The sequence below is a fragment of the Eptesicus fuscus genome, chromosome 9 (genome assembly GCF_027574615.1).
Source record: "Eptesicus fuscus isolate TK198812 chromosome 9, DD_ASM_mEF_20220401, whole genome shotgun sequence".
NCBI lineage: Eukaryota > Metazoa > Chordata > Mammalia > Chiroptera > Vespertilionidae > Eptesicus > Eptesicus fuscus.
This window is the reverse complement of record NC_072481.1, coordinates 63,516,162-63,534,972: the sequence shown is the minus strand read 5'-3', so window position 1 is coordinate 63,534,972 and position 18,811 is coordinate 63,516,162. Positions and strand designations below refer to the sequence as shown.

The window sequence follows — 18,811 nt, the reverse complement described above, 5'->3', positions numbered from 1 at the left end:
CTCAGTTTGAAATAATGGTTATAATTTCATGTCCTGTGTTTTAGGTGAGAGCACATTTGTCTTTTATTCTTTCGTTGCTAAAAAATGATTTTCCTTGGTGGGTGATAGATTTACAGCCTATAAATAATCCTGATGGCCACATCTGTTTTTAGCCCAACTGAGATTTAAAATAATAAAATAAAAAATAACGGTAGACGATCTGGGCTCACAGAATGTCATTTGGTGGTCAGTATCCTGCCAGCACTCACTACGTGGTCAGGTCAAATGTGTTTATTCAACTTTGTATTACTCATAGTGGGAAAGTCCAACCAATTTTGTGACACGTGAAATAAAGAAGAAATATTTGTGCTTTTTGTTAATTAAGTAATTGAGATCTTATTGATTATCCCATCAGAAACCATGTATCCAAGCAAGATCTGCTCCTGAACCACTTGTGCCTTCTCATAACCATATGGGACATTGATTTGCACTGCGATTTTCTGACCTCTCTATGACCTCTGGGTAGATTATTCTGTTTCCTGATTTGCCACATTGTCCTCAACTCTCACCTCTTCAAGGATCTATTTTCCTTTCACCCTCCAGATACATTTTCCTGATTTTTTCCCCAAATGGCTTCTCATCGTTATTTAAAGTTCAGCCAGTACTTTTTAAACAAGGAGACTTTGTTTAGAAATAAGGGTTTTGTTTAGAACAAAAATGCATTCTTTACCAAAAAAAAAAAATATTTCAGGCTATCAATGAACATTGAGAATTCAAAAAAGTACAGATGACTCAAATATTTGAGGAAGAATATATGGTAGTATTAGGAACTTCCATTCTAGCTGACATCTAGTATTTTTCTGCTTCTCCTCTCTCTCATCAGTCCTTTTCCACCATGGATATGATCTCAGCACCTTAAATTGTTCCTTCCCAGCCTAACTCACACAAAAAATGAAAACCTACTCCAACCCACCAAGATAAATTACAAGGGTATCTGGTTGAGAGTTCCTGTGCCCAGCCCTAACCTGCCACCCCAGGTGAGGAGGTGCGTATTTCCAGGACACCTGTAACCCTTTGTGGCCCCCAGCTGTGTCACAGTACGCTGGAGGGGAAGCTTGCAGTGGGCGTATTTGCACTGAGACCACACAGAGAACTATCATTATGGAAGTAATGCATATATGCCCTACTGTTCTGCCTGTGATCTATACTGTTAGCAAATGGACGTGTGTACTTCAGGAATGGTAGGACTACTCCCCACGGAGTCTGCCTGCTCATCTGCTCTCTCCTGCCCATCCACCTGATTCTGTCTAACATTTATTGATTTCCTACACTTTGTCACACAGTCTTCTTGCACCATGGAATATTCCACGTTAACTATCCCTTAAAACTAAGTCACATACTAACTTACGATCTAGGGGCTTTTGAAGTGTCATGCAATACTGGCACTTTTCCAGAAGCTAGGAAAATCTTAGGCACGCAGCAATGCCCGTCATCTCAGGAAACAACCTACACAACTTAGTGTTATGAAAATTGTTCTAACCTCTTGTGTGGAGGTTGTGTAATCATACCTCATAAAGCAGAAAAAGGTAACCAGATTGGCTAAAAATATTCTTCATCATTTGAGATTCTTAGATGGGAAACTTGCCATAAATTTAAAGTCTTTTCATTCATCCTGATACTCTAAGCTTTGCTTCCACCTGTGAAAATTTGGTTGAGGATTTTTATATTAATTGCACTCATCTTTGTCTTCACTGTAGGAACAGAGACTTCTAATTTTTTTTTATTTAAGTGAAGTAAAGTAATTTTATATACCAAAACTAATTAATATAATACAGTCATATCCTCCCTACAGAAAATATAGGTCAGTGGATTCTCTACTGCAGGTAGTGACTTCCTTAGCCTTGTGGGTCACCAGCAATAAGTACCCCCTGAGCTGCTTACTATCCCTCGTGTGTACATCTAACTCCTTGGGGCGAAGCTCATTCCCTGGTATCTTGCCAGTACACACTGCTGTGTCCAGCTGCCCTGACAAACATGCAGAGCAAAGTCAACCTCATCTCCTTTCTTGCCCATGGATTGGGCCTTTGATCATTAGAGGACTTTAGATTTTGTATCCTTCCTCTAGATTCTAGAGTCTAGAAAGATGGGGTAGAGGCATACAACGGAGTAATGTTTTTATTCTGATTATGCTACTTAAGAATGAAGTGGGGAGCAAAGATGGAAATAACTATATTAACATATGTAATGCTTTAAGGTTTTCTATGAAAGATGTAGAATGGTTAGAACAATAAAAATTCTAAACTGTGGCTCTTCCATGGAAATGGGTACCATATTGGAAAAGCAGCTGAAAAAGGGTAACAGGATTGGCTAAAAATATTTTTATCATTTGAGATTCTTAGATGGGAAACTTGGCATACATTTAAAGTACTGAATCTAAGTTAGATATTTGTTCTGTCAATGAAGGCTGTTAAATTCATTCATAGATATTTAGCTTATTAAAATTGATTACAAGGGTGATGGAAATGGGTTTGGAATTCTCATAAAAGTCTTCCTAAGTAAACTAGTGTGCAGTTTATATTAATGTTTTGGTTCATTATAGGTTTTTAAATTTTAATTGTAGCATTCATATAAATTGGGTTCTATTTTCTATCATCTAATACATTTAGGATTATATTGATTATTCAAGAATTTGGTTAACTCCTTAAGATTACTGCCTATAATTCAAGTATGAAACATGCTTAGTTTATGTAGCTGGGCTATCAGACTTTATTCCAGCCTTTAAAAGCCACTGATAGCTAACTTTAACTTTTCTAAAAGAGGATACAAAGATTAGATTTATTTAGCCGGGATACATTCTCCAAGAACTTTATAGGTAATTAGCAGGTATTAGAAAAGTAACTTTATACCCATTTAGGTTCCTATTATAATACTATTTGTATAATTTTTTAAGCTTATTTTGTCTCAAGAGTCACAGAGGGATAATTTCTACAACCAATAGCAAAGTGAAATTTACAGATGCTGAAAAAAATTTTTTTTAAAAAGACGCTGATAAAGCTAGCTTTTAGTTTGCTAACTGATCCTTAACTGAAGCTAGGAAGTTCTAAACTTTCCTAGACTTCTGCAGCCTTACCTAGCCTTTTAACTAGCAATCTTAGGCTTTATGGCCTCTAATTTATTTAATTGCTAATTGCTATACTTAAATTTTTTTATATTAATTGCATTCATCTTTGTCTTCACTGTAGGAACAGAGACTTCTAATTTTTTTTTGTTCCCTGTGTAATTCTGGATTATTAAATAAAATAATAAATGTGAAAGTATTTTTTAAATTTATTTATTTATAAATGTTATGTTTTTTTATTGACGTTATTGGGGTGACATTGGTTAATAAAATTATATGGGTTTCAGATGTACAATTCTATATTGTGTGTTTACCACCCCAAGTCAAGTCTCCTCATGTGAAAGTATTTTTTAAAGCAAAAGTATTTTTTGACGTAAAACATTGAGTGGTTATCATTACTACAGGTATCACTTAATTTTGGAGGGAGTTCCTTTCAGTTATAATACCAATCAGCTCTTTACTTGTGAATGTTTAATGGTCATTTTGTAACCTCTTCTAAACTTCAGGTCCTCTATTTCAGCTTGAATTCACTTGCTAACAGGATTAACCTTGATTTCTTTTCGACATTTGAAAAATCTTATAAAAATCTTATAAACTTCATAAAGCACAATTATTCCAAGGCTTTGAGTACTTAAACATCATGTAAGTCTGGCAACATGATATATTCATCATGTAAGTATATCTGCAGGCTTTAGTTCCTTCATCTTAAAAAGTGAGGGCTGTACTACTTCAGTCAGCACACTAATGACAGTAGGTGATCTGTGTGCTGAGGCAGAAACTGGCGGTTAATTATGAGACTTCCCGCCTGCGCTAGCGGCAGCCTTTTCTACATATGTATCTATATTGAGGCATCCACTTCAGCTGATCTTATTCAAGAAATGAGACTTATTTACCACCTTAGAACAAAAAAAATCTTTCTTTAAAAATTCTAAATTTATAGTTCAGTGTTAGGGGGGAGGGCCTTTTGAACCTTTATCCTTGAGACTGCTACCATTTAAACCTAGACACAATGGTTCCTAACTCTCTAACACCAACCTTGGAGATAGCTGCCACATTGGTTGTCTAGAGTCAAACTCATTATCTTCTCCCCATTCCCTCTCTCCATGCCAAACAAAGGTACATTTCCTTTTTTATTTATTATTATTAATGCTGTCATTATTCTATCCATTACTTGCTAACAAAACATCCAAGACAAAAAGTTTCAGGTTACAGCGGAGTTAAGAGCCTAATTATACCAGTGGACACATTTTCAGTCTAGATTTTACTTGTTTTCTGTGGCATTTTAGAATGTTAACCACTCATTCTTTTGTATACTCTCTCAACCATTCTCTTGTTATCCCAAAAGATTTTGTAAAGTGTTTTCTTAAAAGGCAGGGAAGGAAAATAGACATGGAAGGTGCCAGAGAAAGAGATTGAGTGCAGGCTGCTGAATGTTTAAGGTGGTGATTATGAGAGCAAGGTCCTCAGGGACCTCTGCACTGGAAATTCCAGAATCCTCCTGTCATCATTGTTTGTTTGTTTATTTACTCACTTACTTTAGCTACATTTACTGGGGTAACATTGGTTAATAACATTATTTAAATTTCATGTGTATAACTTTATAATGGGTCTGTACATTCTATCGTGTGTTCCCCACCCAAAGTCTAGTCTCCTTCCGTCTCATTGGTCTTTTTAAAAAAATCATCATTGGTTACTTAACTGTCAAACATTCCAAGCACGCCCCACCTCAGGACCTCTGCAATTGCTATTTCTTCTGCCTGAGTGATCTTCCCTAAGTTATTTGCACAGCCCGCCATCTCACCTCCTCAGGTGTCTACCCACAGATCACTTTGGAGAGACTTCTCAGACCAGCCAATCTAAACAGGGCTCCCCACTTGGATTCTCGCTACTCCCTTAATCTCCCACCTTTGTTATTCTTCCTTTCAATTGACTACCTATTATCATTTTATACTTTAATTTTATATATTTATTTGCTTGTCTATGAATTCAAGGATTTGACTCTTCTCCCTACCATATCCTCTGGGCCTAAAACAGTACCTGGCTTATAGTAGGCACTCAGCAAATGTGGTTGAAGGAATAACACACTTGGAAAATCACCTGTTAAAATAAGTCCATACTCTTCAACTTGGCATTAATTGTCTTACACAATAAGAATGTAACTTAGCTTATAGTCTTTTGTGGGAAAATAGGGCATAAAGAAGATTGAGGGACAGATCATGTAGTATCTAAATACAGATAGAAATAGTAGGGTTAGAGCTATGGCTATAACTTTAGTATGACCTGTGGAGCTATAGATCCTCATGGAGCGAGAGTCTTTTCTCCAATCTCATGAATGTGCCCAAGAGGATCAGAGAATGAATGCAGTTACCCTAAGAGCACCCAGGAAGAAAGTCCTATTTTAGGGTACAGCTTTTAAATTAAATAAGCTGCCCTCAAGTGGGGTACAAGAGAAAGTGCTGAAGCCTAGGGGCTCCTTCAAACCATCATGTTGTACTGGGTTATTTGTATCAATGTTTTGTATAGAAATTTCAGCACCTCCTCATTATGTATTGGTTTAAATATAAACTCCAATCCTTCACATTTTAATTCCCAGTCTTCATACAATTGTTTCTTAACATAGAAATATTTAAAAAATACTACATGTAATCAATAGCTCACCTAACCAAACTACTTTTTTTAAAATTTGGGGGTATCTTTATTCCTGCCTCTGTATTCTTTCCTTATCCTATCTCTATCTAGAGTTCCTTCAAGAGCAATATCTCCCACTGTCAAAAATGATATCTTCATTCCCTTTATAAACATGTGAAAGTTCCTCACCCCTTGACTCCTTTTTGCCCTGAACATGCCTGTCTCTTACTATACTATAGTCATTTATATAATTTACCTTATCATTCTCTGTGTTTCATATGGAGAAAATTTCTTATAACTGTATATCCCCATAACACTTCATGCAAAGCCTTGTCCACAGTAGGTATTCAGTTAATGGTTGTAGAATTGGATTAATTCCCTTGAAAATGACTTCAACATCGTCCAAGAACAGTTATAATTTAGACAGGGAGACATAATGTCATTTTATTAGAGAATAACTTTTGCACCTAATGCTTCTTCACGACTAATTACTGAATGAACCGTGTGATAGTAACTTAACTGAGAAGGTCTACATTTACATGAATATTCCCAGCAGCATTTCCCCCCTTTCTGTGCCCCTGCCATCTTCCAGTGACTATTGTCACGGAGGTGCACAGCAGGTACAGTGCCATCAGCACTCATTTTCTAATATGTAGGAAAAGTGCTGTTCCAAAAATATAAAACCTAGAGACTATTTGGACAAACAAACCAGACACTTTCATTTAATTTTTTAGAACTTTTTACTTTTTTTAAAAATCTTTATTATTGAAAATATTACATAAGTCCCCTTTCCCCTCCCATTGATCTTTTTCATCCCGCTCCTGCCCCCAGCCTACACCCTCCCCGTTCCATTGTCTGTGTCCATGGATTATGCATACAAGTTCTTTGGTTGATCTCTTCCTGCCCACCCTCCGCTGCCTTTAAATTAATTTAGAGTTGTTTTAGAATGAATCCTGAATGACTGCTGAGTAAATAATAATGTGAACAAAATACTCAAAAAACCAAACCCATACTTTAGCTACCTCAACAACTGAATCGGTTATTTTTGTGGTCACCTGATTTACTATTTGATATTCAATCTTGAAAACACTAGTTTGATTCTCTCATGCAAATGGGGTTACACTTATACCCACTTGTATTCTTTTATGTGGCTATGGCACAGGAACAAGCAGGAGTTCATCAACTAAAGAAGAATGTCTTCATTCGTAAGGGTGCATAACAGTAAAAATGGAACATTTCAAATTAACAACAGGACATTTTTCCCATCTCTAGGGGCCAAGAGGAACAGATGGTCTCTCTGGGGAACAAGGTACACAGGGTGCCAAGGTAATCACTGAGCTTTCTCATTCCACATACAGTTGTTATTTTGAGCCCGTATGTCCTAACTGTCTAAAAACTGAGGCCTGTCCTTAAAAAGTATGGTTCTACATTTTCTCTTCGTCTAAATAAGAAACATACATAAAGTTTTTTTATCACACACAGAAATGTAATATTTAATATTGAACTGTGTGCATGATGTCTGATATTTTTGTGGGTGAGTGTATGCTCGCATGTTTAACACTGTAATTTACAATCTTATTAACTCAGTTGGTATTGATACTTTCTTAGGGTGAAAAAGGAGATCAAGGGAAAAGAGGACCTTATGGTCTTACTGTAAGTACTAAAGCATTTCACATGAAAGATAATCACTTAAAACCTTTCATTGTCCTTGGTGTATGGTTAATATTTGGGGAGGAAGCTACTTGACCCAAGCATTTTCTTTCTTATGCAGGGTAAGACTGGAAACCCTGGAGAGAGAGGAGCTCAAGGGAAACCAGTAAGTAATTAAAAATAAGCAATGAACAAACTTGCCTACTTTACTCTCTGACACAACTGTTGTTTAATATTTAGTATGTTGGACTAACAATACAAGTTCTTTTCTTCAGTCATTAGATCAGTGTTTTAATTTGGGCAAGTGGCTTATTTATTCTGAGCCTTTTTTATACAGATCTATAAACTGGTGGTTGATAACTTTCACCCTAGTTGTGGTTAGTTTTTCTCTAAAATCCATTTCAAAATAAAAGGCTGTGATATTACATAAATATAATGGAATATTAATAAAGCTGACATAACAAGAAACTTCTTTGAGGCGTCTTGCCTTTCATTTTATTTCAACTTGATTGTTTTTTAGACCCTTTCACAGTGTGGAGATAGGTGTGTCATCAGGCTTTCCTGTGGCACCGCTCTGAGAGTTTTTAATGTTGTGTAACAGTAGATATTTTCTATAATAAAATATCTTTTCAGACGTATACATTTCTTCCCTGAGAAGCAACAAGTTCTGTGATTATCATCATTAACTGAGGGGCAAACCTGTTTTTAAAGAAAGAAAATAGAAAGATACATATACACATATCTACACAGACATGCATATATATTACATATATATAATTTTGAGCATATCAGCTTAAATGTATTTGGGTATTTTTCATTACTTTCATTTGGAATCATAATTTTTAATAATGAAGTTTTGATTTGTAATACACATAGTGTATATAATTAAAGTTATAGAATTAGATAATATTTTAATAGCCTGCAACTGAAGAGTCAAAGAAGGATAAGAGAAAAACGTTTTAACTCCCAAGTAATTGTCACTGTCACATTTACTTACTCCTCATTGAACTCTGCTGCCCCCTACCTATTGGTTTTCATAATAGCATTATATTTGACAGTGGACAAACCTAAAATATGAGATCTAAAAGAGAAAAATGACTGTATCCAGGGAAAGAACTTTTGTGTGACATTGTATTATTGGTTGATGTAATCCCCAAAGAATATTCTTTGAATATTAATATTCCTCGTCTGAGTTTTTTATATATTAATGTAAATGGTGTTTGTATAGATTTTTTTCCATTTTACTAGGCTGTATACGAAGCTAATATGTTGTAATGAGTGGAGAAACTTGGAGCTCACTAAGTTCATCAAGCCTATCAGATATTTCTGGATAAATATAAAATTTGATATTTGATTTCTTCAATCGATATATATAAAAGCCTAAGTGACTGAATGACTGAACGACCAGTCAACTGGTCGCTATAGCTATAATGTGCACTGACCACCAGGGGGCAGACGCTCAACACAGGAGCTGCGTTCTGGTGGTCAGTGTGCCCCGACAGCAGGAGCGCTGCTCAGCCAGAAGCCAGGCTCATGGCTGGTGAGCGCAGCTGCGGTAGCGCAGCCTCTCCAGCATCTGCGGCAGCGCTACCAAGTTGTGGCAGGGGCAAGCGCAGTGGGGCTGGAATGAGCAGGGCTGGGATGAACGGGAGCTGCGCCCTGGCTTGGGCTCCTCCCTGGCCGCCTGCCGCTTCCTGCATTGCTACATCCCTCGGGAGGTGTTGGATTGCCAGTTTTGGCCGGATCCCCGTGGGGATCATTCTGAAACCGGCAGTCTGACATCCCCTGAGGGGTCCCAGATTGCAAGAGGGTGCAGGCCAGGCTGAGGGACCCCACCAGTGCACGAATTCATGCACCAGTTCTCTAGTCATATGTAAATTCACTAGAGCCACTTTGTAACCATAGCTTATGACAAGCAAGTTTCATAGACAACTAGAAGAGTAAATTACTTTAGTGGATGACATAGGTTGTATATTAAATCATGAGTTTGTATTAGTTGTTGAAGTTTACTTAGCTTTATACCTACATTGTCTCCTTTATTAAACTGAAATAGACTTTTGAGATCTTAAGAAAGCTAGTATAAATTCATCTAAGAAATCCAGACAGCCCCAAGATTTATTTCTTTGATCTTGCACAGTAATCTCAGTGTCTCCAGTGCTATAAAATAAAAAGATGTAAAATAGATTGGAGGTCAGATTGACCTTTGTTCTAGTAGTGCATGTTCCTGTTAGCTATATGTATAGTCTTGGTTAAATTGTTTCACTCTCTGGATCATATTTTCCTCATCTGTAAAATAAAATAAAAAAATGTCTAACTTGTCACAATTCTAAAACTAGATATTACATAAAAATTGGTAACACATTTAGTACTCTGATAGTCCAGATAACCAGGAGAAAGTATATTTGTCTATGGGCCAAAATTCTTTCCACACATAGATCTCTCTCAAGGGGAAAATTAAGAGGAAAGGCTATTATTCATTGTGTTATTAAAGTGATAAAACCTGAGTACTGTTTTTAGTTTTCTAAGTCTTGTACAAACTATAACAATTTGTACATTATTTTTATCAAGATATTTTTTTCAGTTAATGAGAATAGGAAGTTAAATCAAGTATGATTTTGTTTTTCTCTATTTCTCTCCTTAATTCTGTCAAATTTTGCTTTACGTATTTGAAACTCTATTTTAAAGTATTCGAATTTATGATTATAATGTCTTCCTGGTCAACTGATCCATTTATCATTACAAAATGTTCCTCTATATAACTGGTAATACTTTTTATTTCTGGTCATACTGTTTATTTTGAAATCTATTTGATGTCTTTCCAACCTTCTTATGCTTGCTGTTTCCAGGGCATATCTTTTCCATTCATTTACTTTCAAGCCATCTGTGTCTTGATATTTAAAGTGAGTGTCTTATATTTGGGTCTTGCTTTCTTATTCATTTGGATAATCTCTGCCTTTTAATTATCATTTGGCCCATGTCCACTTAATGTAATAATTGATGTGGTCGCATTAAGGTCTACCATTTTATAGTTGTTTTCCTTTGTAGTGGTGTGGTATTTTTGTTCAATACCTTCATTTGGTCTTGAATAATTTTGAGAACTCCATGTTAATTTAACTATTGACTTTTTAGCTATACTTCTCGTTGTTATTTTTAAGTGGTTATTTTATGTCAAAAGTGAGCAAACTTTTTCTGTGAAATGCCAGAAAATAAATATTTTAAGCATTGGGGATTGTATGTTCTCTGTCACATCTACTCAGCTCTATCATCATAGTGTGAAAGCAGCCACAGACAGTATGTAAAAGAATTAATATGGCTTTAATTCAATAAAACTTCATTTGAAAAAATATGTGATGGTCCAGATTTTACTGTAGTTTGCCATCCCCTTGTTTAAGGATTACAGTATACATGTTAACTTTCCATAGTCTACTTAGAGTTAATATAATACAATTGCTCCTCGACTTACAATGGGATTATGGGTTATATTGTAAACTGAAAATACACCTAACCTACCAAACATGATAGCTTATCCTAGTGTACCTTAACCATGTTTGGAGCACTTAGATTAGCCTACAGTTGGGCAAAATCATCTAACACTGGGAATACACTATAGAGCATTGCTTACCCTCATGATTGCATAGCTGACTGGGAGCTGACAAAATGCTGCCCAGCATTATGAGAGGATATCTGTCATACTGCATATTGCTAGTATGATAGATATTTCAAAAAGTTAAAAATTCAAAGTACTGAATGCATATCACTTTGACACCATTGTAAAGTCAAAAGTTATAAGTTGATCTATTGTTAAGTTGGGGACCACATATAATACTTAAGCGTAATTGTAAGGAACTGAAAACATATAGCTCATTTGCTAACATCCAGTATTTTGTGCTATAATTATACATATTTCCCATATTGCAGTTAAACTCCATATTGTAAAGTTAAAATTTTGCTTTAATATAAATAAGTAAAATGTGTGTTTTAGAGATATTAGGAGGAAGTAGTGTTATTTTATTTATCCATGCATTTATTATTTTTGGTGTTCTTCATTCCTTTCTGTAGGTCTGCATTTCTAAATGTTGTCATTTCTCTGTAGCCTATAGAACAGTGGTTCTCAACCTTTTTAATGCCATGACCCTTTAATACAGTTCCTCATGTTGTGGTGACCCCCAACCATAAAATTATTTTTGTTGCTACTTCATAACTATAATTTTGCTACTGTTAATGAATCGTAATGTAAATATCTGTGTTAGGCTCTATAGAAACGATTCTCAACCTGTGGGTTGTGACCCACAGGTTGAGAACCGCTAGCAGGGTCACCTAAGACCATCGGAAAACACAGATATTTACATTACGATTCATTAATAGTAGCAAAATTACAGTTATGAAGTAGCAACGAAAATAATTTTATATTTGGGGGTCACCACAACATGAAGAACTCTATTAAAGGGTCACAGCATTAAAAAGGTTGAGAACCACTGCTATAGAACTTCCTTTAGATTCTTATAGTCAAGTTCTGCTACTGATTAATTCTCTTAGTTTTATTTATGAGAATGTCTTTATTTCACCTTCATTCTTGAAGGATATTTTCACATGATATAAAATTCTGGGTTGATAGTTTTCTTTTATTTGATTTTATTTAGCACAGAAAAAATTGATGTCATTTTTCTTTTGACCTCCATTATTTCTACTGAGAAGTCCACACATTTTTATCATTATTCCCCTACAAATAATGTTAACAATTTTTTTCTGGCTGCTTTCAAGATTTTCTCTATTTATTTTATTTTTAGCAATTTGAGTATGATGCGCCTAGATGGCTGTGTTTTTTGTGGGTTTTGTTTGTTTGTTTTGCATATAGTGAGCATGAGGTTTGCTGAGCTTCTTATGTGGATAAATTGGTGTTTTCAGTAAATTGGAAATTTTTCAACTTTGTTTTTTTCAGATATTTTTTCTACCCTCTCTTCTCTCCTCTTTCCTCCTTAAATTCCAATTAAATATACATGTTAAACATTTGATGACGTCCCTTAGGTCCCTGAGGTTCTATACATTCATATGCCAATCTTCCTTTTTTCCATTTTCTTTTTTAATTGGATAAGCCCAATCATTCTTTACTCATTTGTTAAGCCCATTGATTGAAATTTTATTTATGATATTATAGTTTTAAGTTTTATGTCAGATATTTAATTTTCAGTTCTGTAATTTCTTTTTTGAGATTTCCTATTTGTTTATTCTTCATGAGCATATATACAGTGTGTGTGTGTGTATATTTACATTATTGATCCTATTTATGATAGCTACTTTAAAATTCTTGTGTGAAAAGCTAACATCTGAGTGATTTTGAGTTTTGTTTCCATTGATTGCTATTTCTTATGAAAAAGGGAAATTTTTCTGTCCAGTAATTTGAAATTATATCCTGGACATTTTGAATAATGCATTATAGAGACTCCAAATTCTATTATTCCTTTGAAAGGTATTTCTTTTTTAAATTTGGCTGGCAGTTAATTTGGCTGGATTCTAGGCTCTGTGGTAGGTGAAAATCTCTGTTTAGTTTCTTTTTTTTTAGTCTTGGATTGGCTACTTGGAGTCTACTTCACCATTGTATAGTTCAAATATCAACAAGAGACTTAAGCAGAGTTTATACTCAGGTTTTGAGGCTTCCTCTGTCTTCCATCATTTTCTAGGAGCTGTCGTCACTACAAATTCTGCCCTCTGATTCTCTATGCCAGTGAGACTACAGGTCTCTATCTTGCTTTTTAAAAACCATCCTATATGGCTTACTCTCTGGCTAAAAGCCATTAAAAAATCAGAAACTCACTTAGTGACATTCTCTTCTTCTATGTGTAGACCTCTCCACTCTAGTTCTTGCCTATTTTTGGTCTTTCCTGAAGCCCTTCAGATCTTTTTGAAAAATTATTTTTTCCTAGGTTTATAGTTTTCTCCATATAGGTTGGTTTATAGGAGCTATTTGGCCAATATTAGAAGTGGGAACTCTTACCAGGTCTTTAAATAGAATTTTCTCAGGAGTAACTCAAAATACTTGAGAAACATTTATTTCATAATTCTTATAATACAAAAAGTATGTAGTATTAACTCTATTCTTTCCCCATTCTTCAGATAATGAAGCAGAATGCACACAGTTTTAATGATCCTACAGTCAAGGTGTAGCCATGGAAATAACATTTATATGTTCCCTTGCTTATTCTCATAAAAAGTCTTTGAGGATGCGCTACATATTTGTTGAAGAGGGAAAAGGCATTGAATGATTCCTCATTGAAATCAGTAGAAAGCAGTTTGGTATTGAGGAAGAGCATGTCATGGATCACACATATTGGAGGGCAAATATTGGTTCTGCCACTTACCAGCTGTTTCCACTTTGCACAAATTACAGGACCTCAGTTTCCCTATCTTTAAAATTAGATACTTTTTATTATTATAACAAATGATGTTTATTATTTGTTTGGCATAGGTTCTCAATAAATTGCAACCCTAACAGTCATTATTGTCCTGGTCATCATATTCATAATTACTGAGTTCAAGTCATGGAGCAAGGAGGTCTACTACAAATAATGTCTTTTCAGTAGCATCTGTAAAGCCTTAAAGGGAATTTTTATTTTGTGCCAGCTTTTGCTTTTCTTCTTCATCTCCAATAAAAATAGAGTCCACTTAAGTCATTTCATAGCTTTGCCAAACAGCTTTTATGCACCATTAACAGCATTAAAAGTATATGTGAAGCTGATATTGTGTGCAAACACACTTTACAAAGCAAACTAAGCAGACATTATTTAAGGTTCTAAATTTTCACTGTGTGTTTCAGTTAGGATCCCTTATGTTGATTCTGTCACTTAATTTAGGAGCCTGGAGTAATGGGTAGCATGTGACTTTCATTACTGAAACAGGGTCTTAGTCAGATGGAAGTCCATGATTTTACATATCTTTCTTTCTCCAACAGGAGAACCATGCATAATTATACATAGCATTAATGATTGTAACTTAGAAGATTGCATGTGGCTAGGAATTTTGAATATCTGTACTTCTAATCTAATATTGTATTTTCTCTTAGCTTTTAGTTTTAAGATAAATAGTAATTGTGATCCACTGTACAGTTGCCAGCCTTCCCAAGGCCAATAATATAGAGGAGGCAGATTTCAAATAGACAAGGGCAGTATTTTATATATCAATAGAGGCCTGGTGCATGAAATTCTCACACGGGGGGCGGGGGAGTCCTTCAGCCTGGTCTGAACCCTCTCGCAATCCGGGATCCCTCTTGCCATCTGTGACCACTGGCTCCTAACCACCCACCTGCCTGCCTGCCTGATTGTCCCTAACCACCTCTGCCTGCCTGCCTGATTGCCCCTAAATGCTCGCCTGCCTGCCTGATGACCCCTAATCACTCTGCCTGCCTGATCGCCCCTAACCACCTCTGCCTGCCAGCCTGATTGCCCTAACCACCTCTGCCTCAGCCCCCATCCGCTGTTGCGGACGCCTCTGCCTCGGCCCCCACCACCATGGCTTTGTCCAGAAGGTCGTCCAGACAGACATCCGAAATGACGTCCAGAAGGTTGTTCGGCTGCTTGATCTAATTAGCATATTATGCTTTTATTATTATAGATTAGTAGTCATCAATGTTTGGTACACAGTGCATGCTCAGTAAATCTTTGAATAGGAGAATCAAAGAGGGCCTGGAATTTCATTTAGAGTTTTATGTACCATTTTAGAATATACCCCCACATATAAGAGACAATTTTATGGTAGCATAGATGGCATAGTATAAAAAGTGGGGGGCAGAAGACATTAGAGGGCTCCAATTTGGTCATCTAGGGCCTGAAATCCTTGTGCTTTACCAGGTTTTAAGGGCATAAGTCATACTTTTTAGCACATTACAAGGATATTATTTTTGTACAAAAGTACTTTTGTCAATATTAAAGTTATTAAAAATCCAGATTTAAAATAATTATGCATAATTATTTGTCACTGTATAGGAAGGGAATTAAATACAAAAATACACATAGATATAAAGAACTCCTAAAGCTTGACCACAACAAAAATGTGACCAAAAAATGGCAAAGAACTTGAATAGGCATTATTCCAAAGAAGATATACAAATGGCCAATAAGCACATGAATAGATGCTCAATATTACTAGTCATTAGAGAAATGCAAATCAAAACCACAATGAGATACCACTTCCTACCCATTAGGATGACTATTATTTAAAAATAAATAGAAAAGAAACACACACACATGCACATAGAAATTAACCAATGTTGGCAAGAATGTGGAGAAATTGGAATCCTTGTGCATTGCTGATGGGAATGTTAAATGGTGGGGCTATAGTAGAAAACTGTTTGGTGATTCTTCAAACATTTAAAGATAGACTTACCATTTAATCTATCAATTTCACTTCTAGGTATATATCTAAAAGTATTGAAAGTAGGGACTCAAAGTGATATTTGTACAACAGTGTTTATAGGAGCATTATTCACAGTAGCCAAAAGGTAGAAATCCCAAATGTTCACTGACACATAAATTAACATACAAAATGTAGTATATACATATTATGGAATGTTATTCAACCTTGAAAAGGAAGGAAGTCTTAACACATGTCACAACACGGATAAGCCTTGAAGACATTGTGCTACATGAAATAAGGCAGACACAAAAGAACAAATATTATATTCGTTCTTCTATAAGGTAGTCAAATTCAGAGACTGAAACTAGAATGGTGGTTGCCATAGGAGTGGAGGGGGGAGATAGGCAATTATTTAATGAGTATAGAGTTTCAGTTTGGAAAGATAAAATGGTTTAAGGGTAGATGGTGGTAATGGTAGCACAGCAGTGTGAATGTACTTAAAGCCACAGAACTGTACATTTAAAAATTGTTAAAATGGTGAATTTTATGTTATGTATATTTTACCACAAAAGGGAAAAAAAAGAATAGAAGTAGACAGAAAAGTTAGGTGGGACAATTGTAAAAGAAAGCTGAGGTAAGGGAACTGTCTAAAACATTTTCAAGCACCACTTTTTCTTCAAGTTTGCCTTTGTTTGTTCAGGGTTCACAAGGACCTCCTGGGAGTACTGGAGACAGGGGACTAGCAGGAGAACCAGTAAGTTTATCTGTATACTTTTCAATAACACAAAACCTTGCATCATAATTAGAAAAATGTAATTTAATTATTGAGTTTCCCTGGAAAATGAATTGTGAAAAAGAAAGACCTTGTCACACCTAGTTTCTCACAGTTTATTTTTTATTGCCTATGAAGTCATTCTTCTGGGATGGTATCAGATGTAATATGTTGTAACAAGCTTCTAAGACTTACAATACAATATAGTCTTACAAACTACTGGGCTGGTCTTATGAGTCAGTTGACACAATGGTTTATAGGTGGCCTTTGCATCATTTTTAGCTAGTAGCAAGTGGAAAATTCTAAAAGTCAAAAAGTTATTCTTATCAATCTTCTTTCCTGGTATAATGTCTGGTATATTATATCTACTTAATGCATGTTTGTTAAACTTGAATTGACCAAAGTTCATATCCCAGTGATATAATCATTCAGCCAGTATTATTAGATGGAGTGAAGTGGAATGAGAATTTAGTCTTAATAAAGAACACATTTAAATAAAAATAAGTGTGTTGATAGAGCTATGACAACAGCAGAGACAATATATTTGACCTTATACAAGAAAAGATTTATTATTGTAGTCATAAATTACTAAATGTCTTAACAGTACCTAAAAATTGACATCCAGGTCATAGGGTTAGTGAGGCTGGTAAATAAAATATGAATCAATTTATAATGGATAAAATAGGTTTTGTTTCATATATTTGAGCTGCCTGGCCAAGATATAGTACAGAAAACAACAGAAGTAAATTGGTAAAATGAATGACGCAGAAGAGATATTAAAACATGTTTATATTTTGAGAATAATAAAATAGAAGACTACAACTTTTCTATAGCCAACACCTATTAGAGTTGTCTCTTTTTCTTAAACAAGATTCAAAACTGGTTAATTCATTGCAATACAAGTATTGGGATTTGGATAGTTGATCATTCATTCATTCAATCAACAAATATTTATTAAGAACCTGCACTTGGAGTATAGTGGTAACCGTGGAGTTTTCAGTCTAATGATAGAATTACACATTAATTAATAACAGAGATAAATGGATAATTTAAAAATGAGATGAATGCTCTAAAGTATAGAAATTCAGTTCCAAGAGACACTATCCTAACTGGGGGTAGGAAAAGCTTCCACGAGGAGGAGTACTGAGCTGTGATCTCCCGGAGGAATAGTAGTTACTTAGGCAAACACGGGAAAACGTCATGCACCTGGGAAGTCATGCGCCTGGGAAGAAGCACTACACATTTACTTAAAGATCTAAAAGAGGCCAACATGGTTGTGGCACAGAGTCAGATAGAAAGTAAGTGCATGATGAGGATAGAAAGGGAGGCAGGGGACAAAATACATGCAGCTTTATGAGCCAGATTCACAAGGGTTTGTACTTTTATCCTACGAACAAAGGGATGCCATTAAAAGGATGGGGCTAGTTTTATGACCCAATTATTGCTTTGTTAAAATAACTCAAACCACAAGGTAGAGATCAAACTGTAAGGGAACAAGAATGGAAAAGAGTGGCTTTCTGTTGCAAGGTAAGAGATGGTAGAACCCTTTAGATTAGTAGAGAAAAGAAGTGCATAGGTATAAAAAATTCAAAAGGAGATAAAATCAACAGGAGATAGATACCCTGTATGTGAAGTACAATTCCTCAATTTCTGGCTTGAAGAATTAATGAGATAATTATATCATTTACTAAAACTGGAAATAAAAACAGAAAGCTAGGTTTGATAATGGCAGGATATAAGTGCAGTTTAGCTATGTTAGATTTGAGATGTCTTTGACAAATCTGAAGTTGAAAATTAGATATGGAACTCAGAGCAGAGGAATTTACTGAAAGTTAAAAATACTGGAGTAATTGACCTAGGGAGAGAATATTGTAGTGAGAGAAGAAAAAGATCTGAGCTTTAAAAAATAGTCAACATTTAATAAATGTTCATAGAAGAGGAATGAACTGAAGAGCAGACTGAAAGAGGTGAGAGGAAAATCAAACACGTACCCAGTTCAGCTCTAATCAGAACCTATCTTAAAATCTTCCTGACAATCTTAGATTCCTTTAGAAATATATAGGCAAAACTGTGACTCTATTTGCAATGATAGCCCTCAGATCAGTCACTTCCTTTTGTAAATAAAGTTGTGTTGAAACACATCTATAACCATTCATATCCTATCTAATAAAAGAGTAATATGCAAATTGACTGTCACTCCAACACACAAGATGGCTACCCCCATGTGGTCAAAGATGGCTTCCCCCATGTGGACACAAGATGGCCACCACAAGATGGCCAGCAGGGGAGGGTAGTTGGGAGGGACCAGGACTGCAAGG

At 35.5% G+C, this 18,811-nt stretch overlaps 1 protein-coding gene and 1 long non-coding RNA gene across 2 annotated transcripts in view; one reads left to right on the top strand and one right to left on the bottom strand.

The window, feature by feature from the left end:
• COL24A1 (collagen type XXIV alpha 1 chain) overlaps positions 1-18,811 on the top strand; it is a 318,617-nt gene that overhangs the window by 186,901 nt on the left and 112,905 nt on the right. The window contains exons 29-32 of the mRNA XM_054721397.1: positions 6,998-7,051; positions 7,334-7,378; positions 7,497-7,541; positions 16,422-16,475. Coding sequence (XP_054577372.1) covers positions 6,998-7,051; positions 7,334-7,378; positions 7,497-7,541; positions 16,422-16,475 — 198 coding nt within the window. The remainder of the gene's footprint in view (positions 1-6,997; positions 7,052-7,333; positions 7,379-7,496; positions 7,542-16,421; positions 16,476-18,811) is intronic.
• LOC129150349 (uncharacterized) overlaps positions 9,473-18,811 on the bottom strand; it is a 43,668-nt gene continuing 34,329 nt past the window's right edge. The window contains exon 2 of the long non-coding RNA XR_008557073.1: positions 9,473-9,661. This is a non-coding gene — a long non-coding RNA (uncharacterized LOC129150349). The remainder of the gene's footprint in view (positions 9,662-18,811) is intronic.